The sequence below is a fragment of the Miniopterus schreibersii genome (genome assembly GCF_964146895.1).
Source record: "Miniopterus schreibersii genome assembly, chromosome: 1".
Lineage (NCBI taxonomy): Eukaryota > Metazoa > Chordata > Mammalia > Chiroptera > Miniopteridae > Miniopterus > Miniopterus schreibersii.
The window spans coordinates 111772015-111798594 of record NC_138101.1 but is presented as its reverse complement, the minus strand read 5'-3'; the positions used below and the strand labels follow the sequence as shown (position 1 = coordinate 111798594).

Sequence of the window (26580 nt, the reverse complement as noted above, 5' to 3'; positions counted from 1 at the left end):
AGGTCAATGTGGTTCAATTCCCGGTCAGGGCACATGCCTGGGTTGCGGCTCTATCTCCAGTAGGGGGCATGCAGAAGACGGCCGATCTATATTTCTGTCTCATAGGTGTTTCTCTCTCTCTCTCCCTCTCCTCTACCTCCAATAAAAAATAAATAAATAAACAAGTAAAATTCACTAAAAAAAACCACCTTAAATATAAGTGTATTAAAATGCTCCAGTCAAAACACAGGGTAGCTGAATGGATAAGAAAACATCACCCAAATATATGCTGCCTAGAAGAGACCCACCTCAGAACAAAAGACTCACACAGGATGGAAAAAAATAAAATTCTGAAGGACTTTAAAGGAGAGATCAACAGCAATACAGTCATAGTAGGGGACTTTAACATCCCACTGACTTTACTGGATAGATCTTTCAGACAAAAAAAATCAATAAGGAGTCACTCTAAATGACAGATTAGATCAGACGGATTTAATTGACATTTACAGAACATTTTACCCCAAAGCTGGAGAATAGGCATTCTCCTCAAGTGCACATGGGACATTCTCAAAGATAGACTACATGTTAGGAAACAAAACAAGTATCTACAAGAAGAGTAAAATCATATCAAGTATCTTCTTGGACGTTTACACAATGGAATACTATGCAGCTGTAAAAAAGAAGGGTCCTGTACCCTTTGAGACAGCATGGTGGCACCTGAAGAGTATTATGCTAAGTGAAATAAGCCAGTCAGAGAAAGACACTCACATGATCTTACTCATATGTGGGATCTAATGAAAATAAACTGATGAACAAAACAGATCTAGAGACACAGAAGCATGGAACAGACTGAGGGATCTCAGAGGAAAGGTGGGGGTGGGAGGTGGCTCAGGAGAGAATAACCTAAGAACTTATATGCATATGTGCATAATCCAATGACAGAGACAAAAGTGTGGCGAAGGCCTGGAAGGGGGGGGTGCAGGATGGAGCAGATCAATGGGTTAAGAAAGGAGACATTTGTAATACTTGCAAAAAAAAAAAAAGTCATAACAAATAAAAAAATAAATAAAATAAAAAGTGTATGTTCTCCTGCCTTCATTGTCCCCTTTTCTCTTATGTAGCCCTCCTCAGAGTACCCAGGATTTCCAAGTACTGACACTTGGAATGACATATTTATGACTGTGGCAAGTCTAAAAGCTCCATATAGGCAGATCTTATCTTTTTGGCTAATCATTACAGCAACTGTACCCACAATACCATGGCACCAGTGAATGTTTGCTAGATGATGAAGGAAAGGTGAATTGCCTGAGTTATAAATGGAGGGCTGGGAAAGGAAAAAACCTTAGAATTCCCTATGAAGTGCAGTCACTGCATATAAAAATTATTTCTCCCCATCTATGAATCCTACCTTTAATGAGTTCTAGCCTATAAATTGTTTGTTTCATGTAAGGATTGCCCAATTTAATTGCTTCAGCCTTAGAAATGCTTCACGAACATATCAACCTTCAACCAGTGGGCCTCTCCATATTAACTGCCATTCATTTAGCTAAAGCCCATGTACCACTGTTCCTAAGTATTTTAAAAGTTCACATCTTTACTTTGACCATGCTCAATCAAGAATTTGTCCTAGGAACCAAAAATTAAGAGCTCAATAAATTATCCATTACTACTATATAGTTTAAAATTTTTTAACCTGAAAACAGGTTAGCATTAAGTAAATACACTTGAAATAAATGTTCTATAATTGTACATGTGAATGTAAAATACTACATTCACAAGTACCCTTTACCATGAATCAGCTGTAAGCTAAGTCACTTGACCATGTATATTTACATCTTAAATAAGTATCTTAAGGAACAAAAAATGAAGTGCTTATTATCACAAATTATTTAACTAGAAATCCATTTTTCCTTAATAGTCAGGAAAAACTATTCTTAATGTATAAAATGAAGTATTTCTATCTATCTTACAGGCTATATCATATAGAAAGAGAAATATATTTATTAGGACCACAACTTTTACTGGGATTAAATTAAGGTTCTGCAGTTTCTGGCAAGGACTCCTGGAAAACTCTCTTCATTAGTTTCCTCATCTAAGAAACAGAGTGTGGTCTACTTCTCTGGTACACAAGGGTTAAGAACTAGGGGAAAACCTATGCAATGACCTAAACATTTGCTAAGCTTGGTTACTGACTGATTACTGACAAAGCTTGCGAGATATTTTCCTTCAGGACTAGAAAGTAAAAATAAGAAAACCACCCCAGACCAGAGGACCCTTTGATGGCATGAATTTTTCTAATTATACCCTCATTAAAAAAAATCTCTCTCCAAGGTGGAGGTTATATGTCATTTTCTATACATGCAATGTATGTATAGCCATATCCACTTACTGCTCATGCTCACCCCAAACATACCTTAACATGTGATGATGTAAGCAACTAGCCCTGTAATACCATGTGGTGTTTTGTTCTAGGGGAGGCACAGCTCAGGAAATGAATCCCAGTGCACTCATTGCTCGCTGGCTTACAATAAAGTTCCTACTAACACAATCAACTTGGAGTGCTCTTTTGGCCCACACCTACCAAGTGGCAGGACCTGTTTCAAGTCAGTAACAAGAACACTGTATAGTTAACAAGATTATCTAAAGATCAAATAAAACATATGTGGAAGCACCTGTCACAGTCTGCACTTAATAAGGTTAAAAAAAATTAACAGAAATTTTACAGCACTGCAGGATACACAGGTTACAAAATCCTACAGATATACATTATACATAAACACAAATCCCAGACTGCCTATTCTTTTGTTTATATTAAATCAAATATCATACAATATTGAAGTAAATCCTAGAATGAATCTGAACCTACAGTAGCAATTAAAGAAATTGGTTTCAAAGGGAAAGGATGGATTGTTGACAAGAGCTGCACCGGCTGTTAAATGTATCAGACTCATGCATGTTAACTACCTCAATATTAATGTATTTTTTAAAACCTCTGAAAGTTTTACTCACGTTTTTATTTTCTGAGATAAAGCGCAGAGAAACCTCTCCTCTCCTCCCTCTTCTTTCCCTTTTTAAGCTTTGACCCTTTCTGCCCACAAGCATAAGGCACACAACCTTCCCTGGGCTGTGCTCAGATCTCCTGCAGTAGGGATTTCAGGAGATTGTAACCCTTCCCTCATTTTCCTCAGGGGAAGGTGTGGCCTAAAATTCATTCTAAACACTGCTTACTTTTGAGCTGGTGGCTTGGTTAAATGTATCTGGCCTCTTTCTTACTCATGAACAAGTATGTCTTTAATATATTTTCTTTCAGCCTGGCCGGTGTGTCTCAGTGGTTGAGCATCGACCCATGAACCAGGAGATTACAGATTCCCGGTCAGGACATATGCCCAGGTTGCAGCTCCATCCCCGGAAGGGGCCGTGCAGGAAGCAGCCTACTAATGACTCATCATTGATGTTTCTATCTATCTCTCCCTCTCTCTGAAATCAATAAAAACACATTTAAAAAAATACATAATATTTATACATACATATAAAAATAATTTCCTTTCAGATAAAATGGAAAAAAGATGCAAGGAAAACTCTTGTCAGTGATTTCTGTAGACTTCAGCACAAGTATTTTGCCCATTTTCCAATATAATATACAGGGCTGGGCAAAAGTAGATTTATAGTTGTGAGTACACAAAACACAAAGTTTATTCTTGTATTATTATTAATTATTGTATTATTTTCCACATGAACAACTATAAACCTACTTTTGCCTCACTCTGTATTTTCTTGACAGATACCAAGATAAGACTTGATTTAACATTTATAAATATTTAAGAAAAAAGGAATCAATTTGGAAAACTCTATCAAAAAGTTAAAACAAAGGGTTGTTTTTTCACAGTGAAATGTATAATAGTATATGATTTGCCATTATTTTGTCTCTAGGAAGAAAGGTAAAATGAGATATACAGTACCTAAGTTATAAGCTCAGATTTTTTAAACATGTGAGACATGAGTTAGAAAAAGTGCAATCAAACAAACCAGCTGTAAAAGTAAATTGTTTTTATTTTTAAAAAAGGCCTTATCTGTTAGAAATATACACTAAAGTATTAAAATTGAAATGATTTGTGTGAAATATGCTTTAAAAGATTCTAGCTTTAAAAAATTATGTGTATGTGTGTGTTATGGCGGTAGGGGAGATAGGGTAAATAGATAAAAAATTATAACAGACCAGAGTACTAATACTAGCTGTTGATACATATAATAAACAAAATAATGGAATTTCATGTTTCTACATAAGTGGCCCCTGGTATAATACAATATACAGATTTTCTTTTAAATATGTTTTTATTGACTTTAAGAGAGAAGAAGGGAGAGGGAGAGATAGAAACGTCGATGAGAGAGAAACATCATTGATCAGCTGCCTCCTGCATGCCCCCTGCTGGGGATGGAGCCTGCAACCCAGGGATGTGCCCTGACTGGGAACTGAACCGGTGACCTCTTGGTTCCTGGGTTGACACTCAACTATTGAACCACACCAGCCAGGCCAATATACAGATTTTTAAAAGGTGTTAGGTTATGCACTGCTAAACATAGCTGTGACTTATGAATCTAGCATGGAAATGTTAGAGAGTATAAGGGTCTTTTGCTATTACAGGATCTCTTACAACTTAGAGAAAGGTAGAGGGGAAGGCCATAGAGCTGAAGCATTAGTCTATGTTAGAATTAATATATTATGAAAACAGAGATGACTTTTGAATGAAAGGCTATTTCTATGCCAGACTTGAAGTCACTACATATTCCCCTCATACTCCATTTCTGTGGTGTAGCACACATTACTAGAAACTCTTTGACAAAATTAAATTCTCAATATTCAAAACACTTATATCCAGTGTAGTTCCAATCGATAAAAAGGAAACATTCTTTATGATGAATGCATTTTTATGCACTCAAGAACAATAATCAACATATTTCAGTAGGATTTAAGTAGGAGTACAAGTGAATTAAACCATTCAGATAAAAATGCAACTAAAGCTGCATTAGCTGCTTTGATGACTCATGAACATTTACATGTATTATTTAGTGTGATACTCCATCAACATAAAAAAGGCAGTTTATTTCTTTAATTTTTTTATTTGACAAGCAGCAATATCATGTTTGTCATTAATGTAGATACAATTATTAGGTTATCTGTCATATTATGATATTTAAGTTTTTTATTTTATTCCTTTAAGATACATTAAAAAAAAACCACACACATCAACTGCAAACGTGAAGGGGAGAAAAAGCATGGTACCCAACCAAATTTCCACATTTCAGCAATACTTCACTCATTCTTTAATAAAGTTTTAAGAAATGTCATAATGACATGAGCTTGAAATATCTCTAGGCATTTTCTCTGTCGCTCATGATGTGGCACTGGTGATGTTGTAAACAGCAGAAAAAACAGGGACTGCCAAATGACCAAATTATGGAGGCATAGGCCTGCTCTTTTCCCCACAGGAATACACCAAATGGTGATGGCAACGATCTTCTCATACCCACACAGGAGGAGAGCAACATCACGCTACGTAACTGTATTCATCTGCTGAAGCCTGGCTGCGTTCAATGTACTGTTTGTCTATCAGCACTTCAATACACTTCTTAATCATGCTGATACTAGGGTTAAACCTAGCTCTTGACTGGCTAATCACCTGTAAGAGAGACATGGGTGTCAAACTACTGCCAATTAATCAGTTATAAATAATTACTTTTAACCAATCAGCTATAAAAGTGACAACTTTATTGAGGTTTCATCAAGCATATCTAAGGCATATAGAAAAATATACTTAAAATAATTATGAAATTATATTAAACAATAAAATCATCTTAAATGGATACACATGACATATCAAGTAAGTGAGTGCCATAACAATATTAAAATTTTTAAACTCAAAGAGCAGTGCATAAGGAGAGAGGGGGAATTAGATCAATTTTAACATAATGACCAAAAATAATTTTTTACGCAAAGTAAGGAAAAAGCTTGTTTATGTTGTGAAGGAATTAAAATGAAAAACATAAAAAATAGCAAAATCTAAAGCTCATACACAAACTATAAACTAATTAATCTATCTAAATACCAACACCCTCAAGCTTCTATTTAACCCCTACTCAACTTTCAGCTCTTAGCTAAAGTAACACTTTCTCAAGGAAGCTTTCCCCAATATCCCCTAAGTCAAGATTTTTATGTACATTCTCACAGTATTGTATAACTTTATTCAGTGCATGTTACTGTAACTTTATATTTACTTGCATATTATTTCAATAATGTAGTCCTTCCCTAGTAGACTGTGCACTCCAAAAGGGCAGGAGCGACACTTTGCTTTGCTCTGCATTAAACCTCTAACAACAAGCACAGTACTACTGCATCACAGACACTCAATATATTTATGGAATGAGTATTTGATGTGGTCAACTTCCTCCAATAACTGGAGAAAAGACTCAATAAATTGGTGAAGTCTATACCTCTAAATTCAAGCCAAAGCAAATCTGAATTTAATACTGAAATTACATGAGTACTGTTCCCATTACATAATGAAGCATATCTTTATGCTATTTGTGAATCATAGTATTTTTGTATCATCTTTACAAAGAAACATTCCTAATCTGTACACTCGTAATACCTTCTACCACAAGAAGTTTTGAGGACTTTCCCCTCTTTTACCTCTTGAATAAGGGCATTATGCCGAAGTACTTTTCGTGCTTTCATGATACGAACTATAGCAGCTTGGAGATACATTTTCCGGTCCTCATCTACAGCACTTCTAGTTTGTTCCATTTCCTGTTTTACAGGGGGGGAAAAAAGCAAATGAGACATCAAATCATAATTGTTCTTAATTCACTTTATCAATGAATTTGAATAAATTTCCAATCAATACTGAGCATCAAGGTAGAAGAGGGCATAGAGGGAATAAAAAATGATGCAAAGAAATTTGTCCTGGGGTGGTGAACACACAATACAGTAGACAGATGATGTGTTGTACTGTGCACCTGAAATCTGTATAATTTTGTTATTAGTGTCACCCCAATAAATTCAATAAAATGGAAAATACTGAGCATCAAGTTATACAGTTATTATGTGCTCAGTATCACATAATCTTTACTAAAAGAATATTTACAATGAGTTATACATACATTCGTTGGGTTTAAGTTGGAATGTTATTTTAAAAAATTAATACTATTGTAGACTGTATTTAATGTAAACAGGCAGTAAAGTAGAACTTAAGTGACACAGCGCAATAATTTTCAAGACTCCTGTCCTATCAGTGAGTACAAACACTATATCACAATGCTTTTAGATGCTTTAGTAATTGGCTCCAAGTACATACAAGATCAGGGTTCAAGGCGAAGAACTGTGGAGGATTCTATTTGGCTCAAGCAAAGAAGCCAAAAAGGATGGGGCAGAAAGGACATATCTCCATGCAGCTTAAGGTAACAGTAGAAGCAAGGCATAGGAGTAGGCAATGCCACATTAATAGGGATCGCATAATAGCTTTTAAAAGATAAAATACAACCCATATATTACAAATTATTATTCATTAGTCTGAAGAAAAATAGAATACTGAACACTTTAGGGTTTACATTTAATAGCAATTCATTAATGTTTTTTCCCCATGGTGAAGTTCCTGAAGAGGGTCTGACATTGTATATACCTTCGCATCCAGCCCCAAGCCCAAGGACAGGATGGCACACAGGTAGCAATAAGGAAATATAAGTGATGTGAACAGGCTATCCAAGAACTAAGCAAGAGTCACCGCTGAGTTTAAAGAATCAATAGCATACATGCAAACCGGCTTATCTGGTAGTCTGGACCCCACTCCACATCTCATAGATCACAATTTGAGTTCTGACAAGATCCCTAGGTGGTTCATTTGCACATGAAAAGTTTGAAAAGCATTTTTAACAATTTTCCTTTGAAATAAATGTGTTGTAAAACTTTCCCTTATTTTACTAATGAAAAATATAAGAGATTATATCACTATTCAAGGTAGGAATTTTTAGAAAGATGCAAAGCAGAGCAATACATTTAGTTTAAAAGCAATAAATGCAACACCCTTTTCCTTAGGTACCCATTATACTAGTTTTTAAAATCTAAAATACTGGCAGAGATTTTGATTGTAAGTTTAGTATAAATGCAAAGAAGAAGCCAGAGAAAATATATCATATTATTAATTTTGATGTGCAAAATTTTGCATCATCTCAATGTTACTCTACTTGCAAAGTATAATTCTTAAATATTTCCAAAAGAAATGACATAGTAATGCACTTACCTGTGGTGTGTCTTTCTGCATTGATGTAGTAATTTTAAATTTTGTTCTTTTACTGCTGAAGTTCATATTTAATGAAAATGAAGATTCTGCATCGATATCTTCCTACAATTAAAAATAAATCACTTATATGTATAAAACATAAAATCATTACATAAGAGTTGCTGCAAATATCCTGTGAAATAACCAAGAAAAAACACCCTAAAGTCTCATAATCTTTTACATTATAAAGATTTAAGAGAAAAATAATTGTCTTCTGTCAAACAAAGAAGTAAAAAACCAATTCTTTCCTAATTTTACACTTGATAGAATATTAATCAGTTTAGATTAAATAAATAAGCAATTTTCTGGCCTGACTATTACATATATTACTTTTGGGTAAGACAACAGTCAAGCTCAATGGCTTAAACAGATTTTAGCATTTTAATTTTTATGAAATACGAAGACTCATAATTTTTCCATCACCCCATTTTGAAAAACTGAAAACCAAATGTTTTTTTAAGTGCTGCAACAACAATACCAACTATAAGTAACCTGACTATAGAAGCAAGCTGTTTTCGTGGCATACAAGTATCATTTCTTCATGACCCCAGTATGTGATTCTAACAAGAGTTTGCTCTTCAATTCATGTTTTATTCACTCTTTGAGAAAAGTGGCCTTTTCTCAAGTGAAAGATTTTAAGCCAACTTTTAGTATCACAACTTCTCTATCAAGCTTAAGAAAGCTACTCAGATCATACAGTGCAATTTCTCTATCAGCAGCATCAAGAAGTACTTGGTAGGCCCTGGCCGGTGTGGCTCAATGGTTAAAGAATCGGCCTGCACACAGAAGGGTTGAGGGTTCGAATTCTGGTCAAGGGCACATGCCTGGGTTGCAAGTTTGATCCCCGGCCCCAGTCAATGTTTTTCTCTCTCCTCCAATTTCCCTCTACCCTCTCTGACAATCATTGGGGAAAATATTCTCAGGTGAGGATGAACAAAAAAAAAAGAAGCACTTGGTAGACAGACTAATTCTCAGTAATAACTTAAGAAATTCTAAGAAAATTAAAATTTAATGTGAAAACTAGCAATCTGTATTTATTTTGTACATTTTTGGGCAGCGAAAATAACACATTTTAAAAATATATATAACTTCTAACTATAACAATTAAGCTTAAAATTTTAAACTTAAATTTTAAGTTTAAAAATTTTTAGGTCATAATTAATTGCTGTAGTTAAAATCTTAGTATTAATAATTTAATATTTTGTTAAGATTCTGAAGTCAAAAAATGTAATCACTTCTCAAAGTTAAGAAAAGCCTGAAAATATTTGAATTTCAGAATATATGCAATTTAGGGAATTCAACAAAATGCACTGATGAGAGAAATAAGTTGTACGCTATTAACTTTACCAAAATAAAAATGAAATACGGTCTACAAGAATTGTTTTCTTATAGGCACAATAACTTGAAGTAGGAGATTTAACCCACATATGCTGCTTTTTTTAACCATTTAATTATCCAAGATATACTATAATAACAAAAACTTATTACTGGAAAGAAAAAGTTATAAAGAAAAAGAGGAATATACTATCAGCGTGCTATCCTTATGACAGATATTTAAAAAACATGGTGGGGCATATATATACAACCCAAGGACACGGAGAATGGTGGGGAGAGTGACTGGGGAGGGGGAAGGAACGGGGGGGAATGGGTCATTGGGGAGAAAAAGGGACATTTGTAATACTTTAAACAAAAATAAAAATTATAAAAAGTTAAAAAAAATAATAATAAAAATAAAAAAAATAAATAAAAAACATGGTGGTTATCTGAGTCCTGAAATTAAAGGACATGAAAGTGAGTGAGTGTGTTTGGGATGAAGTTACACGTTAAATATCATACAAATGACATCAATAGGTTGTCATTTCCTACTACAGAACCATGCAGTTAAACATTAACTAAAACACATGGGGGGGGGGGGGGCAAACCTGGAAAGTTTTATGATAAGTTACAGTTTTCAACTTCAATTGACCAAAATACTCTCGATGGCAACTCTTTCCAATTTTTCAGTAAACTGTCATAGTATAGGAAATCAAACTAAAATGAGCACACAGGCACCAACTTACACAGCCTTCTCTGTGACTCCTCAAGTTCACAGCTGTAAGGAACCAGCAGTAGCTGATTCAAGTGCTTTCCAGAGTACCAAGGGCATTAACAATTATAACCTACTTTCAATACTGTGAACATCCCATGAAAAAGGTTTAATGTTTATAATGCTTCAATTCCTTGACCTTTAAATTCCCATACCTTTTCTGAATCATGGTTAATCATTTTCACATCAAGTAATGATTTGATTGTTTTTGTCAGTTCCTTTTCATTCATCTGAGTGCTGTCTTGAAGTTCTTTATAGCTGACAGTTTCACTGTTGTTGAAGGCCAAAAGAACTGCCATTTGGTATGTTGTAACCATGGCTACATATGGTTTGCCCAAATAGTTCATTTTAACTTCACCTACAATTAAAACAAAATTGTGACAAAGTTATCATTCAAAGAAACATTTTGAAATTACTTGAATAACTATTTATTTTAGATATTTTCTTCTGAAATAAGGGCTTATTAATTGTTGAAAGCCATTCCTGCTAGCAATGTAATTATTTTGTTTGAGGGATTGGGAGTATGGCTCTTAGTTTTGAGTATAAATCATGGTTAAGCTATCATAACTTTACCAGCATAGTTTAAACAATGTCTTTAGTCAATGGGCCCAGCCAGTGTGGCTCAGCGGTTGAGTGTCAACCCATGAACCAAGAGGTCACTGATTTGATTCCCAGTCAGGGCACATGTCCGGGTTATGGGCTCGATCCTCAGTTGGAGTAGTACAGGGAGCAGCCAATTGATGATGTTTCTCTCTCACTGATGTTTCTATCTATTTTTCCCTCTCCCTTCCTGCCTCTCTAAAATTCAATAAAAACATATTTAAAAAAAATTAAATAGTCAATGGAAGGCTAACTAAAACTTAGGCAGAAAAAAACACGAGGAGGTTAGCATAGGAAAAGAAGCAGACAAAAGGGAGAGAATGTTGGTGTGCTATTGGCAACTGCTTCATGTGCTGTCTCCATCTTCTCTATCCCAGGTAGGGTAAAGCCTACAAGGAGGTCTATAAGCATACAGGAAATGCTTATCCTACAGTTCCGATTAAACTGTAATTTCTGCCAAAATTTTTAAAATAACATCTTTCTTCCCAGAAATTTTCTAGGGGAAAACAAGAATGGGAGGAGAGGCAAACAGATCTTAATTTTATTTAAACAGCTAATAAAATAACAGTGTGCTAGACTCTGCCTTACCCCCAAGAGCTATAAAACATACAGCAGGTTTAGGCATACTGTAGTTCTGCGATATCCCAGGGAAAGGGCACACTGAAAAACTTGTAACAAACTGTATGACCAACATGTACACATTCTGTAACATGTTAAAAAAAAGTTAATATAAGAAATGCTTCCTAAATCATAAAGTTGTGGTATAGTGATTGTATCCTCTCTCTCTCACAAGCACACACCCTGCATTATTTGACTATCAATAGATTATAAACTGACCAAGCATGAAATTTGGTTTTAGAACTCTACATTTTAACTAAAGGAAGCTGTATTTCATGTAAACATAATCCCAGAGGCTGCATTCCCCATATTAATGGTAATTAATAATTCTGATCAAGATTTTGTGCTTTATTCATTATGTAAAGATTTTAAAGAATAGAATTCTATTCTCCAATTTATTATCACCACACACATGCCTATTCTAACTTTCATTATACCTTGACTTATTTCCGAAAATGATATTCAGAAATATTCTTCAAAATTATTTGGATAGAAATAGCTCAAGGAAAAAAATTCCTAATCTTTGACTTTTCATGAATGGGGGTTTAATATATTAATTAGAATATTTGATTCACACAAAGAGTTTATGTAAGAAATTATCACTAGGTGTGTACTAACAATTAGTATAAAGAATACTTTAAGGGCTTTCATCTCAACATTTAAGTTTGGAAAATGTGGCAAGAAGCAAAACATCACATACACTGCATTATATCATTTGTGCAATGACTACTTAATCATATACCAGAAATGAGTATAAAACAATGCATCAGCCTGGCCCCGTGGCTCAGCGGGTAAGTATTGACCTATGATTCAGGAGATTGCGGTCCCAGTCAGGGCACATGCCTGGGTTTCCGGCTTAATCCCCAGTAGGAGGTGTGCAGGAAGCAGCCTATCAATGACTCTCTCATCATTGATGTTTCTTTCTTTCTCTCTCTCTCTCTCTCTCTCTCTCTCTCCCCCCCCTTCCTCTCTCGGAAATCAATAAAGATATATTTAAAAACAAAACATAAAAAAACACAATGCATCAAGAACCTCAATGATTAAATGAAGCCATCAGCCAGCATGTCCCTGATGTTGTAATATGCTGCCATGGTTTTGGAAACAGCAAGTCTTCTGTCACATAAGTCTTTCATCAGCACTAGAGCCAAAACAGTATGAGGAGACAGTGCAAATAAGGGGTCAAAATGTCACTTATTATTAAGTACAGTCTGCAACCCTTAAAAAGAGGTAAACTAATGAGCTTTGTATTACATCTTTTTCTTGCTAATTTTTTCAATAAATTATCAGGATCAGGGGTACATGGACCTCTTCCCACTTTTTCAGCAGCATGCTCTTATTGGTCAGCTAACAGCTGAAAAGACTGGGACCTAAGTATTACCCCTCAGATTACTGCTAAATGAAAAGAGGAATGTATCTTTACAATGGAACTATCTGTTGGTCACCACCTTAACCAAATGAGCAACTTTTAGTGTCGCTAATGTGAGACAATCTAACATTACACGTCCTCTGTTGTAATTATTATGAACAGATAATCACCTTAGTATTCTTGCCAACAATATTTAATCTAAATATAATGAAACTTTTAGACCTAATTTCCACTTCACAGAAACTAGAGGTAATCAGAAAACAAACAAAATATATCACAAGTGAGTAATTTGACAAATCCAGAATGCTGGGTATTCTACAAAATAACTGGCTGGGTCTTTTAAAACTAGTATGTCCAAAGGATTAGAGTGGGAGAGGAGGGCAGATGGTAGAGAAAGTGTTAGATAAGAAAGGGGTCTCAAGATCTGGGCAGTTATAAATGTTATTACTAAATGTTATTCTTACTAAATGTGAAAATGTAGCACAGTATTTTGCAAACCAGCTGTAAACAGGATGAGCTCAACAGGATCTCAACTGGATAAATGTAACCAACTGCAAAGGAGAAATCAGGTATAACTGATCAAATAGTAAATATAAGCAATGACTGAATCTCTTTTCCAGGAGACAGAGCTTTGGATACGAAACCCATCTACTTTACTTGCTTCAAGTAAATACAACTACCTTGAGACAATCACATAATCATCTTTTTAAAGAGCTCCCTAAGCGGCAAACCCCTTGAGTGTGGTAACAAGTTTGGTGATTCCAGATGGGACTATCTTAAAAGGCCTCCCTCCCAGTCTAGTATGGCTACTTGGCAAAGCAGTGGGCAGCGGCAGCTCATCCAGGGCTTACTTGCCTGTGTCTCCACTGTATGAGGAGGTCTATTCTGCAGGAGACTCCCTCTTAATGCTGACCATTGGGAAAGCTGCCTGGCCTGTCTCGACAGCCAAGTGGAGTAACCACTTGAACCTGTTTTGCTCAGCACTTTAGAAGGGAGGCAGGTAGGAGAGCCCCTGTAGATGCTTTAATTAGTGTTTCTATTCCCCTTTTGGATATGGGTTGTCAGAAATGTAGTTTCCGTTCTGATGCACACTTGGTTTCTGGTTGGTTGGGCAGGAACTATCTCCAGGACGCCCAATTCAGGGCCCAACTTAGGCCTAATTCTGGAGGGTTGAGGAACGCCTGCGGGACAATCTAAGACATCCTTGGTGATAATCTCTGGTCTGGTTGTCTGTCATGCAGGAGTTGGACTTTGTTCTTTGTGTGTATATTTGCATTTGCCTTGTTTGTCCAGTATGTAAATGTGCTGGTATTTTCCTGGTAGTCACCCTGGGACTCTATTGCTGGACTTCCTGGCAAGCTAGGAGTCAGTTATACTGTTACTGGTGGGCTAGTCAGTTCCAGATTCTTTGAAAAGTTGGAAATGCCTCTTAGGAAAAATGGAAAATATATTTAAAAAGACCCAAGGATTGGAAACTGAGCCATCAGCCAAGACATTGCCAGTCTCTCAGAAGATCTCCTTGATTTCTTGCCCCCAGGTGTCCCCAAACTGGGGTACCCTGCCTCCCTCCTAGGGAGGCCTGTTTCTTCTAGGCTCCCCCTCCCAGCTATCAGCCTCCTGATTCTTTTGATCCTCCTAATCTGTTAGGAACACCTTCAAAAACTTCTCCAGAACAGGAAATTAATACTCCTACCCTGTATCCCTGGATAACTGAGTCCACTATTTGTCAAGGTACTAGTTTCCACCCAGAGGCTAAATTGTGTCCCATCAGACAGGTTCCAGATGGGAAAGAGGGAACGGATGGTCACTGTACATGTTCCTTTCTTGACATCAGCTCCGTATATTGGAAGGGAAATATTAAAGGACTTTGAGCTGATCCAGAGAGGTTTATTAGCTTGATTAGTGGTATATTAATGGTCTTTAATTCCACTTGGGGAGATATTCAATCCCTCCTAACCACCTTTCTCACTACTGAGGAAAAAACTACTGTACTGTTAAAAGCTAAGAGGCTGATAAACAACATACTACTCAGGCTAATAATGATCAGATCTGGTGGCCAGCAGGTGTAATTCTCACTACTAATCCTCAGTGGGACCCCAATGACTGAATAAACTGGGTTCACCTTGAAAATATTATAGGAACCTATTGCTGAAGGGTATGAAGGACACTGGTTGCTGCCCTGCAAATTGGGACAAAGTTAGAAGCATCCAACAAGAGGCTTATGAAAACCCTTCCGTTTTCTTAGAAAATTTGAAAAAATGCTTAGGACATTACACCACAGTAGACCCCAAGGACGCAAGGGGGTGAAGCTATCTGAATACCCACTTCATATTCCAGAGTGCTGCAATACCCATAGAAGTTACAAAAGATGGCATTGGGATCTACCACTCCCACCTCTAACTGAAAGCAGCAGCCTTTAGGGTGTTTAACAACAGGGATGTGACAGAAAAAAAGGAAGAAGGAAAGATGAAAAAGCAAGCTGCTTTTCTGGCTGTTGCTCTCTAAGCTTTGGGTAATTGGGGGACAAGAGGCAGAAGACTACCTGGTGTGAGTAACCCCCCCCACCCCCCCCCATGGGACCAACCAAAGGTTCTCACAGCTGATTGGCCTGTGGGTGAATTCCTCCCAGTGACACCAACAGGAACCAAGGCTCAACTACAATAGGTCAGAGCACACAGCCCACACAGGGAAGCACCTAGAAGGCTCAGCTCAGGTGACTGGGGAGGCTGAGCCATTGGGCCCTACAGGACACCTATTACACGAAGCCACTCTACAAATTCCAGGAGACACAGCAACTCTACCTAATACATAGAAACAAACACCTGGAAGCAGCCAAAATGTGGAGGCAAAGAAATATGTCACAAAGAAAAAAAAAAATCTCTAGAAAAGGAACTAAATGAAATAGAACCAAGCAAGCTACTAGATATAGAGTTCAGCATTTTGGTTATAAGGATGCTCAAAGATATTAGCAAGACTATTACAAAAACAAGTGAGACCATCGATGACCTAATAAAATACCTATCAGAAATGAACGCTACACGAACTGAAATGGAGAATAATTTACAGGGAATCAAGAGCAGAGTAGAGGATGCTGAGAATTAAATCAGCAATTTGGAACATGAGGAACAAAAAACACTCAACCAGAACAAAAAGAAAAGAATCCAGAAATAAGAAGGTAGTCTAAGGAGTCTGTGGGACAAGTTAAAGAGGCCCAACATTTGAATTATTGGGGTGCCAGAAGAAGAAAGAGAGCAAGAAATTGAAAACTTATTTGAAAAAATGACAGAAAACTTCCCCTACCTGGGGAAAGAAACAGACTTACAAGTCCAGCAAGCACAGAGAGTCCCAAACAAGAGGAACCCAAAGAGACCCACAGCAAGACACATCATAATTAAAATGCCAAAGGTTAAAGATAAAGAGAGAATCTTAAGAGCAGAAAGAGAAAAGCAGTTAGTTACCTACAAGGGAGCACCCATATGACTGTCAGTTGATTTCTCAACAGAAATCTTGCAGGCCAGAAGGGAGTGGATAGATATATTCAGATGAAAAACAAGAACATACACCCAAGATTACTCTCCCAGCAAGGCTATCATTTAGAACTGAACTTCAGATAAAGAGCTTCTCAGACAAGGGAAAGCTACAGGAGTTCATCTCGCCAGACCAGTACTGCATGAAATGTTGAAGGGTCCTCTTTAAAAAGCAGCTAATGAACAAAAGAATCTGACAAACTAAGTAGATCCAGAGACACTGACGCATGCAACAGACGATCATATTTCAGAGGGAAGAGGGAAGGGGGTGGGGGGTGGGAAGAGATTAACCAAAGAAGTTATATGCATATATGCATAACCCATGGACACGAACAATGACGAGGTGAAGGCCTGGGGAGGGGGTGGGAGCAAGGTGGAGGGGGTCAATTGCGGGGGGAAAATGGGACACCTGTAGTGCTTTCAACAATAAAGATAAATAAATAAAAAAGACAACGGCCAACACAACAATAGTCATCCGGAGTTAATGAATCAAAATTATACCTATTTTTTGTCTGATTGACAGAAAATATATTTTTTGGTGTGTTGTAGAATTTTCAATTGGTTTATGTGTGCCACGAGATGAAAAAGTTTGAAAATTGCTGTTGTAGACTGCTTAATTCTTAAAATTTTTACCTCTGTTGGTAATACACTCTCAACACTCTTCCATGCCTAAGTTTGGCTAAGTCATATTCATCCTTAAAAACCAAATCTGGATGTAATCTACCCATTAACTGTTTGCTACCACCATTTTGAGTGATATGTAATACCCTGGGCTTGTTTCTCCATTACAACATTTAAAACATTGTACTATAATTATTGTTGTCCTCCAAATAGATGTGAACTTTTTAAGGGCCGAGTCTCTGTCTACTTGGCATTTAGAAGTAGTTGGAACACAGAAGATGTTCTCTCAGTTGATAAATAAATTTCACAAAGATAAGGAAATAGGCTCAGAGAAGTTAAGTAACTTGTTCAAGTTTACAAAGCTATTAGGCCAGTAATTAACCCTACATCTTCTGACTCTAAATTCCTTCAAATGCCACTTTATACCCCATTTCCAACAATTTGTGAGGAATCTTGGCTTATAAAATAAAAATACCTGATATCGGGAATGTGGAAATGGACTAAGGAAGAGTAATTTTGATTATATTTGTAAGTACAAAATATAGGAGTTCTTGAATGATCAGTCCAGGATCAGAGCCAACATTTTAGGAATTCCAGAACAATATCTTAAATATGGAAGGTGTTTGAGAACCTTTTGCTTAGTGAATAAATAAATAAAAAACAAGAACAAAATTTTACCCAATGGTTCACTGATAGATCACAGGTATTTTCAGTTCTTTCAGTGACTCAAAACAAGAAATGAATTTACAAGGTTAACATCTCTTTTCCAAAGGAAGAAACTATTTGGCTTTAATTAAGATAGAAACACACAACACTAAAACAAGATAAAACAAACAAATAAAAGAGCTCCAAAAACCTGGTTATTATGGACCTGCTTGGGAGCTTAGTATATAGTTCAAAAATAGAAAAAGAAAGCTGTTATCTTTCCTACTTAGATGTTATTGATAACTGTTGTCAGGCCAAATTCCAATTGCAAAAGCTATGTACATAGTTTTTTCTTTCTTTTTGTATACAACTAGCTGCCAAACACCAAAACAGTATACCTCTCATTAACATTACTTTAGGAGATAGTTTGATTATTGCTAAGGTAATGAGAATAATCAAGAGAGTTTAAATTCCCCAAGATATTCCAACCAGGTGTGGCTCAGTGGTTGAGCATAGACCTAAGATCCAGATCAGGGTTCGATTCCTGGTCAGGGCACATGCCCAGGTTGCGGGCTCGATCCCCATTCGGGAGCGTGCAGGAGGCAGCCGATTAATGACTCTCTCATCATTGATGTTTCAACTCTCTCTCTCCCTCTCCCTTCCTCTCTCTGAAATCAATAAAGATATATTAAAAAAAAAAAAAAAAAATTCCCCAAGATAGCCCAGCCAGTATGGCTCAGTGGATTGAATGTCAACCCATGCATGCACCAAGAGGTCACCAGTTCAATTCCCCGTCAGGGCACATGCCTGGATTATGGGCTTGACCTCAGCAGGGGGTGTGCAGGAGGCAGCTGACTGATGTTTCTCTCATACATTGATGTTTCTATCTCTCTCTCCCTCTCCCTTTCTCTCTCTCTAAAATTAATAAAAACATATTTAAAAAAAAGAAAAGAAAAATTCCCCAAGATAGATATGAAAGGAAAGTAAATTAAATTTCAAGTACATTAAAATATATTTGCTTTTTTAATTATGTAAAACACTAGTCCAGCAATCTTTCCCCTTAAAATCAATTATATTTACTAAATGAGAATAGAAAATATTCACAACAGTTGTAAAATTAAAGGCCAATGAGTAAGTTACCATTTATTAAAAATATTAATAGACATCTCTATTTCATAAGCTATTGAAAAAATTAAATTTCCCAAGTTGTTCAATAAAGATAGACTTGTATAAATATGTATTACCATGCACTAATTATTATGACCTAGTATTACTAACACAACAAGAGATCACATTCCAAATGCCAATTAGTGAAATAAATGGCATTTAAGAGAAATTACTGCCCAGTCGGGCATGGGTCAGCAGTTGAGCATCCGCCTAGGATCCAGGAGATCACGGTTCAATTCCGGGTCAGGGCACATGCCCAGGTTGCAGGCTCGATTCCCAGTAGGGGGCATGCAGGAGGCAGCCGATCAGTGACTCTCTCATTACTGACGTTTTTATCGCTCTCTCTCCCTTTCTCTTCCTCTCTCTGAAATCAATAAAGATCCATTAAAAAAAAGAGAGAAATTATATGAAATTATTCTTAGGTAAATGAATAGAAAGACTTCCCTAATAAAGGTTATGGTGACTGATCAGATTTTCTTCTTCCATTTCTAAGAGATACTTTCTTGTACCATTTCTTCTTTTTTTTCCTTGAACCATTTCTAAGACATATCAATATATACATATAAATGGAAAGTTAATTTACTGCATTTTTCAAAGCATAAGTAGAGAAAATGTGAATGTCTGCTTTGGCTAACATTTTCAGATAATTTAGAGCAATTGCACACAGTGTACAATCATTCAGGTATTACCCCTACTTAAAATAATAAGTATTAATTCATTATTACTATTAATAATAATAATAATAATAATAATAATTAACAGTGACAGCCACTGTTCCAGAAAGTAGCAAAGGAAATGGTTGGATTCTGATTAAACTTTTCTAAAATTGGAAACTATTGGAAATTAACTGGGACATTCTGGAAAAATCATTTACTATTGAAATTCATTTATAGTACCACAAATAAAAATCAAACGGTATGTCTCCTTATGATGCTATAAAAATTAATGATATAATAGTTATAATAGTTAATAAAATAGTTAATAGTTAATAGTTAATATAATGTTTGTATTTGGCATATTTAGAGAAAACAGGTTTTTCAGAGTATCTGACTCATCAAGTCTGGATTTCTAGATAAAATTCTAATGCCTATAAAAAGTAGCTCATTACAGAAATGTAATAAACTATTATAAAGTTCAGAAATTTAAAAAATAAGCAGTAATAAGCAGCATAACTATAAAATACTATTAAAAAGTACTGCACTTGAATTTCATTCAAGTTGCTTTAATGATAACCAAAAAGGAGGGTAGAGGAGAAAAGGTTAAAAAACATCATTTGGGAGGAGGGCGGGGGGGGGGAGCAACCTATAATTAGGCTATAGAAAATCTCTTTCTAAATTATTACCATAATCAGAGCAGATAAATTTCATTAAACTAGATATAATTAAGTTCATTTTACCTGTGCAGAGGTAATGTAACCATGTAAGTTTCCTCCCACTGAAATGCTGGCTGTAAAATAATTCAAACTGTAAAAAAATTTAAAAAAAAATCAAATTATTTTCAGCTACAGTAACAACTTACTTGGCTATAACTATACTAAAAAAGTTTAAAAAGACACCTGTCTGGTATACCTACTCATTCTACACATGAGAAAACACATCCATGCAAGTCTAAACAACATCATATGAGTATTACTCCAGTTATTTTCACTTACAACCTTGTCCAGGGTACTCTCCACTAAAACGCAACCCTGCAAATCTGACGTTTTGTATAAATTCAGAAATGACATAGTGATTCAATACCACTTTTTGGAAGTTATCAATTTAGATTTTATAAATATTAATTACAGACCAAAAACACCACCATATAAATTTCAATATGAAAATAGAAGCCCAGCCAGTGTGGGTCAGCGGTTGAGCATCAGCCTATGATCCAGTAGATCTCTGATTCCCAGTCACATGCCCAGGTTGTGGGCTCGATCCCCAGCAGGGGGCATGCAGGAGGCAGTTGATCAATGATTCTCTCTCATCATTGATGTTTCTATCTCTCTCTCCCTCTACTCTCTCTCTGAAATCAATAAAAATGTATTTTTTTAAAAAAGAAAATACAAGTCATACCTTTATTTCTAATCTATTTGCCAATGTATACCTTTGCTGAAAGACAGGTTAATATATCTGTGGTTACCTATAAAGTGACATCTCTGATTTAACTTCTGCATCTAGTCAGACACTAATACAAGCAAAGCTTCAGAGTACTTGTCTTTGTGTCTTCTTTTGTTGATATTATTGCAAAAAAATAAATTTAACATTCTATTATTGTAACTTTGAAATTTAAAAAATTCATTTGTTGGACTGAATGTGTAACTGTAGGACACCAGTCCAAAAAACAAATTTCATATATTTTATTTATTTATTATTATTTTATATTGACTTTAGAGAGGAAGGGAGAGACAGACAGACAGACAGAAAAAGAGAAAGACATCTTTTTGTTGTTCCACTTATTTATGCATTCGTTAAATGTTGTATGTGCCCTGACCAGGGATCAAATACGAAACCTTGGTGACTAACCAACTGAGCTACCTGGCCAGGACACAGTTCATATCTTTTAATGAGCTGTTACATAATATACAGTGAGAAAATACAGAAATATAAAAACGGTAAAAACTCAACTTCATTGCAAAACTGAATAAAACGATAAAAACTCCACTGCAAAACTGAAGAATAAACAATAAAACTCAACCTCATTGTGAAATAATTCAGAATTGTGGACAGACTTTTTAAAAGATTTTGTATTGATTTTTAGAGAGAAAGGGACAGAGAGAGAAACATATGCACCATATGTAATATATCTAAAGCTTTTATTTGTGTATCAAACTTTACCTTTTGTACTTTCAAAAATAAGTTTAAATAAAGCAATTAGCAATATCTGACCTATCAGCTGAAATATGCCCACTCCTGACAACAAAATTGATAGCACCCAGCCAAGGAAATTAATAAGTTCTTTCAACAATTTATTCCAACTTTGCCTAAACTTGTTAAGCATGGTTTCCCTCCAAAGGTGCATCATTCTCCTCTGTGAGCAAATCCACCCACCTCTTCCCTATGATAAACAGGAAATGACTGGCACCTGGAATACTTAAGATTTTCTTCCTGGTTCTAATGCAGATAAAGAGAAAATACAAAAGGATCCCAGAAGTATGCTTTTACTAATTAATAATCTCCAAAAGTGTCAATAAATTCAATTACTGCTATATAAACTCATAATTTAATTATAAAACATTTATAATGAATTTGTTGACAAAGGCAAATTAAAACACTTCTGAAACTGAGAAAAGTTTAAAATGCTCTTTACAAATTATTTAAGTGTAAAACTAACTTTAGGATATATATTCAAAGCTGTGAAGGCACGTTTTACCTCTTTTTACTTTTACCTCTTTATACTCCTAGCAACTGGTACTATCAGTAAAGTTTTATTAATGATGATATGCCAAAAAAACGGTAAAAAACCCCTCCTGGCCAGTGTGGTTCAGTGGTAGAGCATCAACCTAGGAACCAAGAGGTCATGGTTCAATTCCCAGTCAGGGCATGCACAGGGTTTCAGGCTCAGTCCCTAGTAGGGGGCATGCAGGAGGCAGTTAGTTGATGATGTTTCTCTCTCATCAATGTTTCTATCTCTCTATCCTTCACCATTCCTCTCTCAAAATCATTAAAATCATATTAAAAACAAACAAACCATGCCTTTATCCTTAAATTTAAAATCTGATTAGCTAGCCATAACAAAAAGGTTCAGTTCCAAATGAGGTTATAAATTTATCTGGTATTAAAAGATAAAAGTTGTGCTTTGGCCAGTGGGGCTCACTTGGTGGTGGGTTCGATTCCTGGTCAGGGTACATGACAAGGTTGTGGGTCCAATCCTGGGTTGGGCCATGCACATACGGGAGGCAGTGATCAATGTTTCTTTCTTATATTGATGTTTCTCCCTTTCTCTTCCCCTCCCTCCCACTCTATCTGAAAAAAGCAATGGAAAAATATCCCCAGATGAGGATTAATAAAAAAAAAAAACACAACTAAAAGTGGAGACAAGCAATCTACTAGATGCAGAATTGAAAACACTGGTTATAAGGATGCTCAATGGAATCAGAAGAAAAGTAGATGAACTTAATGACAACTTCAACAAAGAGGAAACATAAAAAGGGAACTAGAAAACATTAAAAAAAAAATGAGTCAGAAATGAAGACTACATTAACTCAAATGAAGAATACATTACAAGGAATTAACAGTTGAGTAGATGAAGCAGAGGATCAAATCAGAGACTTGGAAGATAAGGAAGCAGAAAACACCCAATAAGAAGAGCAAAAAAGAAAATATAATGCAAAAAAATGAGGGTAGTATAAGGAGCCTCTGGGACAACTTCAAGTGTACCAATATTTGCATCATGGGAGTGTCAGAAGAAGAGAGAAAGCAAGGAATTGAAAACCTATTTGAAAAAATGACAGAAAACTTCCCTAATCTGGTGAAGAAAATAGACATACAAGTCCAGGAAGTGCAGAGAGTCTCAAATAAGGTGAACCCAAAGAGGCCCACACTAAGACACGTCATAATTAAAACGCTAAAGGTTATGCCCGGCTGGGCGTGGCTCAGTGGTTAAGCGTCGACCTAGGATCCAGGCGATTAGGGTTCAATTCCCGGTCAGGGCACATGCCCGGGTTGTGGGCTGCAGCCGATCAATGACTCTCTAATCATTGATGTTTCTATCTCTCTCTCCCTCTCCTTTCCTCTCTCTGAAATCAATAAAGATGTATTTAAAAAAAAATTTTTTTTAAATGCCAAAGGTTAAAGACAAAGAAAGAATCTTAAAAGCAGCAAGTTACCTACAAGGGAGCTCCCATAAGACTGTCAGCTGATTTCACAACAGAAACGTTTGGCAAGAAATACTCAAAGTGATGGAAAAAAAGAAATAAAGTAACAACCAAGGTTACTCTACCCAACAAAGCTATCATTTACAATCAAAGGAAAGATAAAGAGCTTTCCCAGCAAGAAAAAGCTAAAGGAATTCACCACCATCAAACCAGTATTATATGAAGTGTTAAAGGGTCTTATTTAAGAAGAAAAACCAAAAAGATAAAAAATATAAATAATAAAATGGCAATACAGGGTGGGGCAAAAGTAGGCTTACAGTTGTGAGCATGTGAAACACAAAAGTTCATTATTGCATTATTCTTTATTATTGTATTACTTTCCATACAAACAACTGTAAACCTACTTTTGCCCCACCCTGTATATATCTATCAACAATAGAATTTTTAAAACAAAATAAGCAAACAATAAAACAGAAACAGACTCATAAATACAGAGAACATTTTTGATGGTTGCCAGATGGGAAAGGGTTTGGGGGAACAGGTAAAAAAGGTGCAAAGATTAAGAAGTCCAAATTGGTAGTTACAGTATAGTCTTGGGGATGTAAAGTACAGCATAGGGAATACAGTCAATAATATTCTAATAACTATGTATGGTGTCAGATGGATATGAGATTTAACATCCTGGGATGATCACCCAGTAAGTTATATGATATCACTGGGTTGTACACCTGAAACTAATTGAAAAACAAAAATTTTTTCAAGAAAAATAAAAAACTATTACTGGAAAATAGTTAAAGCAGAGAGAGAAGAATAACATAAAGTTAGAAGGAAACTTTATTACTGCCAGCCCCCATCTGCCTTAATTTCAGTCTGAAAAGCAGGCTCCTAAGAAGAAATGAAAAGACTGTCAAAGGTGTGGGGTCAGTTTCTCTTGCCTAGTCAAAAGTATATCAAAATGCTTTTACCTGGCTATCCAATCCCTTGCTCTAGCTTGCATCTATCCTTTCTGAAAAATTCATAATAATCTGGGCTCATACTTTGCCCACTGAAATGAATGTTCTTCTTCATATAGTTTCAACACTTTGTGCTTTAATGACCTTTCTAAGAAAATGCAAGAAGTCCTAAATTATACTCCTATTCTGAAAGTCTACCTAATGCCTGGTATTTTGAAATCCACCTGGCTATTTATAGTACTGTATTCTGCTATTACCATAACTATTTAACTATTATTTGTATTATCAGCTACTGTTTATTGAGTACTTACTATATACCAGGCTAAGAGCTTTAATGCTTTATATGATTTCATTTCACCTTGAAGGCAATATTCTGAGGTAGTACTATTATCAATTAACAAAACATTAAAAAGTTAATTGCCCCAAGTCACAGGTCGTAGTAAATGGCAGATATGTAAAACCAGGAATTATAATTCCAGAGCATCCATAATCCTTATTTTGAAAGTAACAAAAATAACATACTTACTGTAAAAAATAATTCAAAGTACCCACTGTTAACATCTCTAGGAAATTGTGTAATCAAATACCATTTTCATTTTAAACTTCATAAATGTATGTATAACTCACTGGTTCACAACCTCAAGTCGCTGCCAAATCAGAGGCTTTTAAAAGATAATGAAGATTTCCCTAGACAAAAAAATGCTACCCAGTCTTCCATCCAATCAAGAAGCAAGCCTCTTTTGATGAGTTAGAGAATCAAAAAGGGTCATTTTCAAGAGAAATGAAAACATGTCCACTTAAAAACTTGTACGTAAATGTTCACAGCAGCATTACTCATATACCAAAAAGGTAGAAAAAACCCAAATGTCCATCAACTGATGAATGGATAAATAAAATGTAGTATATGCATATAATGGAATATTATTTGGCAATAAAAAAGAATGAACTACCAATATATGCTACAACATGGATAAACATTATGCCAAGTGAATGAAGTCAGTTATAATGGGCCACATATGATATGACTCCACATGAGATGTCCAGAATAGGCAAATCTATAGATTGGCTAAGGAAGGGGAGAAGAGAGTTGGGGGGAAATAGGGAGTGACTACTAATGCATAGGAGATTTCTTTTGGAATAATTTTGGGGTAATAAAATGTTCTACAATTAATTGTGGTGATGATGTATTCACAACTTTGTGAATATACTAAAAATCACTAAAATTATATACTCTGAATGAGTGAATTGAGAGTGTTATGGTGTGAATGTCTGTGACACCCCCAAATTCTTATGTTGAAACCCTAATGCGTAATGTGATGGTATTAGGAGGTAGGGCCTTTGAGAGGAGATTTAAATCATGAAGGTGGAGCCCTCATGATGGAATTAGTACTACTATAAAACAAACCCTAGAGAGCTCCCTAGCCCCTTCTACCATGTGAGACTACAAGAAGTCTGTAACCTGGAGAGGGCCCCATCACATGGTACCCTGATCTCAGGCTTCCAGCCTCTAGAGTTGTGAGAAATAAATTTCTGTTGTTTGTAAGCTGCCCAGTCTGTGGTATTTTGTTATAGCACCCTGAATAGACTAAGACATATGGAATATGAATTATATCTCAATAAAGATATAGTCTCTACAGTCTCTTTAAAAACTTTTGGTAAAGCATTCTAAGGTTTCTATTCAGTTACACTTTAAGGCAATTTTTACTTGAATTTTCCAACTTCAATCCATTTTTCTAGAATACTTCACATTCCATATGTAATTACCTAAATAACAGCCTAGAAATAAAAATAACTACTACAAGGTATAAATGAGGTATAAAGATGGCTCTAAATTCAAATAAAAAATTGGAAAATGATTGTTTTAAGTTATTAGGGTCTAAACTTTCTTCT

The 26580-nt window shown here is 35.7% G+C and overlaps 1 protein-coding gene across 2 annotated transcripts in view; it reads right to left on the bottom strand.

The window, feature by feature from the left end:
• Window positions 1-4011: 4011 nt before the first annotated feature.
• CUL2 (cullin 2) overlaps window positions 4012-26580 on the bottom strand; it is a 111621-nt gene continuing 89052 nt past the window's right edge. For both annotated transcript variants that reach the window (XM_081147752.1, XM_081147751.1), the window contains exons 17-21: window positions 20339-20405; window positions 10554-10756; window positions 8274-8375; window positions 6668-6784; window positions 4012-5657 (exon numbers count right to left, since the gene is read on the bottom strand). In XM_081147752.1, the coding sequence (XP_081003878.1) occupies window positions 5526-5657; window positions 6668-6784; window positions 8274-8375; window positions 10554-10756; window positions 20339-20405 (621 nt within the window). In that variant the 3' untranslated portion in view covers window positions 4012-5525. The remainder of the gene's footprint in view (window positions 5658-6667; window positions 6785-8273; window positions 8376-10553; window positions 10757-20338; window positions 20406-26580) is intronic.